General features: G+C 43.8%; 1 protein-coding gene across 5 annotated transcripts in view; it reads left to right on the top strand.

Moving 5' to 3' along the window:
- Positions 1–239: 239 nt before the first annotated feature.
- Positions 240–6,000, top strand: part of fhod3b (formin homology 2 domain containing 3b) — a 591,169-nt gene continuing 585,408 nt past the window's right edge. For all 5 annotated transcript variants that reach the window (XM_063069714.1, XM_063069715.1, XM_063069713.1 and 2 more), the window contains exon 1: positions 240–678. In XM_063069714.1, coding sequence (XP_062925784.1) covers positions 514–678 — 165 coding nt within the window. In that variant the 5' untranslated portion in view covers positions 240–513. The remainder of the gene's footprint in view (positions 679–6,000) is intronic.

The raw sequence follows: 6,000 nt of genomic DNA, 5'->3' as shown, positions 1-6,000 counted from the left end.
ACAACGAAATATATGGTGCTGAATCGAAAACCTTGAATGAGGTTTTTTTTGGCAGAATTGAATAATTATTTTTAAAAATCCGATTGGCGAAGCAGCAGCGTCGAAAAACGTAGTAACAGTAAATGGGGGATGGAGACACATGCTTGTTTATCGCAAAAGCCCCGTGCATCGGTCCGAGCATGGTTGGTGACCTCTCGGCTGCAGCCGCCTGAGCTCGCCGAGTTTAACAGCTGGGGGGCGCTGAGTGACCGGCGCTTATTGCTCGGTCTGGAGGTGCGGAAGCCGCTCGCTGTCTGCTCCTGCGGAGAAGGGCTGATGGATGGATTGATGGAAGGAAGGAGGGGGAGCTCTTCACCCTTCTCTCTCCAGACTTTGGATTAGCTGAGTTACGAGCGGCTGAGGCAGGAGCCGGTGCCCGTACTGCAAAAAGCCCTTGCTGGGCTAGCTGGCTGGCTCGGAAACAGATTCATTTCTCTACCCCTCTTTCTCTCTCTCTCTGTTTATGGACAGGCCATGGCCACCTTGGTGTGCAGAGTCCAGTTCCTCGATGACACCGATCCGTTCAACAGCACCAACTTTCCAGAGCCCACCCGCCCCCCGCTCTACACTTTCCGGCAGGACATCTCTCTTATCAATCAGATCGCGGGAGTGCACCGACTGTTGCAGGCTCCGCACAAGGTGAGACATCGGAGGAGGCAGGCTCCCGGTGGGGGGAAAGCTGGCGGCGGCGGCGGCCCTTGTCTGGTGGTCGGGGGTGACTCGGCTGCGCTGGTGGAATGTGGTATCGATTAGCAGTGTGGCTGATAACTTGGTGGGCTGATCCACTACCCAGCACTGGGAAAACTAATGCGGGGACTTTACCGGAATGTGCATTGTGTTTTGTATTTACGAATGCACTGTATACCGTTTACTCTTCTGAGCTTCACGCGAGCAATTTAATTGCATTCTCTTGTACATAATAAACTAATCTATTGTTGGGAGGTTGTCCATGGCAGCGGAGCTGATGTGAGACCTTCAATGAACGGTCAGTCAGCGGCCGGTAGTGCTGATGGCTCCCCGCTGAAGTCCGGGGATATGGTTTTAGACTGCGGGGTTGATGCAGAGCTCCGAGTGGGGACCACCGCAGTGCGGATTGGGTCTGCGGTGCTGAGCTAGACTGGTCCGCCGACTCAAAGCGACACTGAGCTCCTCGGAGCTGGTTGGCGGCAATGGGCACCAAGGTGCCTGCTGCCCGAGCGGGGCTCCTCTGAGCAAGCCGTTACAGATCCCATCAGAAGGACTCGTTCCCTTCCCATCAATTTTCCTATCAAGCTCTCCAGTTCTTTGGCAATCCAGTGACAGGTTCCAAATGCCTTCTGTATTCCTGAGTACTTCATCTCCCTCCTCCTCTGACCCTTGCTTTACACCCGCCGCATCCGGATCACCTCTTGTAACGTTAGGCTAATAAAACCTGCACCTATTCTGGGTGAATGCCGCTCCTGATCTTTCACTTGCAAAGACGGCGGGGGGTTGGGGGGGGCGTGTTGTAACGAGTTTGGAAGGCTGCCCCTTCCCCGATTCCTGGACCCTTGAGACAGGGAAGTGTTCAGTTTCTCTTTGCAATTAAGCACTTTGCCAGTACTTTTCACTCTGCCTGATGTTTTATCAGAAGGACGTGCATGCACTATAAAGTACTTGAGTAACTGGCTCAGCAGCCATCTCGTTCTGCCCCAAGCACCACCTGTATATCTCCAGTCTCTCGTGTCGGCACCTGTCCCTCAGACTGGAGCCTCGCATTCAATCCAGAACTGAAAGCTTCTTTGATACGACCAAGCTTATCTTCTGTCGGAAACACGAAAGAGGACTGGATTTATTAAATTGCACCCGGCATTTATTTTGCAGACCAGCCAAAAACTGCTAGTTACGCTCGCGCTGTCATTTGTGTGAGCGCAAACTGAAAGAAACACATTTGTAGTTGCCTTTTGGATCGGCTGATGCATAATCATATTTGGCAGTGATATGTCGCCAGGTAGAACAGTCACTCGCCCTGGTCAAGAAAACTTAGGATTCTTGGTGTGAGTTGGCAGATTTTCAGATACAGGGCTCTTCAGCAAGCTTCTCAGGCCGGAGAGACATTTCAAAGTGAATTTATTAGCAAAGTACATGTATCACCGTATGTCTGAGGTCCATTTTCTTGCGGCCATTCACAGTAAATACAAGAAACGCAACATAATCAATGAAATTCTGCAGCCAGCAGGATGGACAACCAACCAATGAGCAAATGCAAAAGCAAAAAAAAAGAGAAAGGGATAAAAGCAATAAATATCAAGAATATATGATGAAGAGTCCTTGAAAATGAGCCCACAAGTTGTGGGAGCAGTTCTGTGTTGTGGTGACTGAAGTTGTCCCCTCTGGTTCAAGAGCCTGAAGGTTGTGGGGTAATAACCATTCCTGAACCTGATAGTGTGGGCCCTGAGGCTCCTGTACTGTATCTTCTTCCTGATGGCAAAGTGAGAAGAGAGCATGGTCTGGATGGTGGGAGTCCTTGATGATGGATGCTGCTTTTTCTGTGACATCGCTCCATGCAAATGTGTCTCAATGATAAAGTGGGAATCAATCAGCTTTGTCTTACTAGCCTGTGAAACCAATATTTTTTGAATATTGAAATATTCAAATATTAGGAAGTTGGACGAGAACTTTATTAAAAGTGGGAAGGTCAGCTGATGTTCACTTAAATGCTTGCAGTTTAGCCAATTACTGGTTCGTAGTGGGATTACTTTTCAGAGTGTCCAGCCTTTGGTGGGATTTGGGTGACAGAACGGTTTTGAGTTGTGCGCACAATTAGCGTGTGTTAGGAATAGTGTGTTAAAACAGGCACTTGAGTTTCCACCAGGTGCTGCATGCTCCAAATGAAGAAAATAATGCCTGCTGTCAGTGCTGATTCACAGCTAAAGCAAGTGGAATAAATATTTTTAAAAGGCTTTTGCTTTTTGTCATGCTGAATGAATTGTGAAGTTCAGGTTTTCCCACTTTGGTGTATGCTGATGGCAGTCTTGCATTTAAACTCTTTTCACCTGATATTGATGAACTTTTATAGCAAACTGTTTTCCAGATTCAAGATGGAAATAGATTATATATATTTTACCATGGTATTAAGCATTTTTTGTTAGTCTTGTTGTACAGGGCTAGACTGGTGCCCTTTTAACATTGGATGCAGTCCAATCTGTTCACTTGTATGAAGAGCTATCTTTATCCTTGTACGTCATCCTGAGCTTCAGATTATGAAGGTTCAACCTTAGGTTAACAGCAATGTGTAACAGTAAGTATCGTTAAATTATTGTAATGATGTTCTACTCCCTTCCTTTGTTCCTGTTGTTCATTGATCCACCACAAAACAAACCTTGACCAGGCTGAAATAACAGCAGAGGATGTTGGAAATAATTTGCAATTAAGACAGATGAAACAGTATGTAAGAAGGAAATTGAAAATCTGACAGTGGTGACATAACATCTTACTCATTGTCAGCAAGACTAAGGAGCCGATTATTGACTTCTGGATGAGGATACCAGAGGTTCATGAGCCAGTCCTCACTGGAGGATCAGAGATGGAGACGGTCAGCAGCATTAAATACCTTGGTATTATTTCGGATGACCTATTCTGGGCCCAACACGCAAGGACAATTATGAAGAAAGTAGCGCCTCTCTTAGGAGTTTGTGAAGATTCGGCATGATATCTAAAACTGTGACCAACTTCTATAGATGTGTAGTGGAGGCTATCTTGACTGGCTGCATCACAGACTGGTATGGAAACATCAATGCCTTGAACAGAAAATCCTACAAAAAACAGTGGATAAAACCCTCTCCACTACTGAGCACATCTACATGCAATGCTGTCACATAAAAGCAAGATCCATTATCAGAGACCCCCACCATCCAGGCCATGCATTCTTCTTGCTCCTGCCATCAGGGAGAAGGTACAGGAGCCTCAGAACTCACACCATCAGGTTCAGGAGCAGTTGCTACCCTTCAACCATCAGGCTCTTGATCAAAAGAGGATTCACTTGGCCCATCACTGAAATGTTCTCACAACCAATAGACTCACTTTTCAAACACTCTTCATCTCATGTTCTCTATTTGTTGCTTTACTTGTTATGATTTCTTTCTTTTCATATTTGTACCGTTTGTTGTCTTCTGCACTCTGAACAACCAACTGGGGCAGACTTTCATTTATTCTTTTATTAGTTATTATTCTGTAGATTTATTGACTATGTCTGCAGGAAAATGAATCTCAGGGTTGTATATAGTGACATGTACGTACTTTGATAAATTTATTTTGAACTTACTTTGATCTGTGGTGAGAAGCAGTTAATATTTTGGGTCAATAGCCTATCATCAGAAATGTTGTTATTCCTCCTTGTATCTCCATTGTTTTGACCCACACTACTTTTCCACTACCTTGAAGAATCTTAGAGCATTTTTAAATAATATTTAAATGTAATTAACAGACATAAGATATCTAATTACAAGTTCCTAACCATATGAAAGGTATTACACAATGTGCATTGAAGTTTTGTGACATCATTGTTGCTTGGCTTTGGAAAGAATGAGTGTTGGGACATTTAAGGGTGGGGCCAAGATCCTTGATCTTGCTGTCCAACACCACCTTGGGAGCATCATGACTGCTTAGTGCTAGACATCACAATTGGCGACTGTCTGTACCACCAGGGTCAGACAATAAATGCCGTTTTGGCAGCAAAATTAAAGTATTTTCGGCTGTTTCCTTTTAGTTAAAGCAAATATTGACCTATGTCAACATTAATATTTTAACCTTCCTCCCAGCAATTTCTGAATGACCACAACTGAAAACTTTAAAGTCTTTAATGTCTGCTTTGAAATATTTATATGATAGTTACATGAATCCTGCACCTTTTCCTTTTCTCTCTCCTGCTAGCACACCCACTCCCATTCCCAGTCTCAATAGCTCCTACCATTGTTGCTAATATTCCTTACTATTGCAATATAAAACTGACATTAATGTTGCAATGCACTTGCCTTCACCTTTTTGGCTGTAGTTTTTTTAAGTAGTTATACTTGTATATTTTTATTTCAGTCAGCTCAAATAATTGTCAGTTTGTTATAAAGTGAGAGAAGTGTATTGTAGCAAAGCATTTGATGCTAATACCTTGGGTCCAAAGGATAAGTTTGATTTTTGATGACGGTCTGCAGTTTGAATGTTCTCCCTGTGACAGTGTGGGTTTCCCTTAGGTGGTCTGATTTCCTTCCACATCTGAAAGATGTGTTTGTAGATTAATTGGCCACTGTAAATTAGCCCTTGGTGTAGTTAAGTTCCTGAAGCATCAAAAGGACATGTGAATGGCAGCAAATTGAAGGGGTACAGGAAAATGAGGAGAGGAGATCTAAGATTGAACTACTGGGAGCTGGCCTGGCCCGAGCTGGTCAATATGTTGTTTTGCATAAATAAGCAGGTTCACACTTCTGTGGAGGTAGGACTATCCCAAACAGATTTGCCAAAAATCCTTAAAATGAAAGACTTGATATCTTTTTCTGAAGGTTTACAGACTTCTGATTTCCTGAATCTGTAATCTGCCGAGAATATCCAGCCCAAAGTGCCTATTCCTTTATGGTCCTAACCCTAGTGAACAAAAGCAAAGAAAATAGGCAGCCCATATCTTATTTTTTCCTACAACAGGAGTCATTGGATAACAAATTTATTAAAGAAGTTCCACCTGCCACCTCCTAGTATCCTGACTCTGTTCTAAGGAAATTAGTAACCAACTCCCTTCACTCCCTCCCCGCCCAAAAAAAACAATAAATGCTCCAGAAATGTAGCATAATGTGTACACTGTGCTCGTGTGCAAATCTGAGGTGTTTTTCTTCTTCTCTTAAGCATTTGAATCACTGTGAGCTCTGTTCTTATTTGAATTGCTTTCAGTGTCATTGCTGACTTTTGTATTTGGTTTATAGATGCAATAGAGCCAGATGTAATTGTGAAATAGTGGGG

This window comes from Mobula hypostoma, chromosome 17 (assembly GCF_963921235.1).
Source record: "Mobula hypostoma chromosome 17, sMobHyp1.1, whole genome shotgun sequence".
In the NCBI taxonomy this organism is placed as follows: Eukaryota; Metazoa; Chordata; class Chondrichthyes; order Myliobatiformes; family Myliobatidae; genus Mobula; species Mobula hypostoma.
The sequence above is the reverse complement of the archived record's forward strand: the minus strand, read 5'-3'. Positions and strand labels throughout refer to the sequence as shown.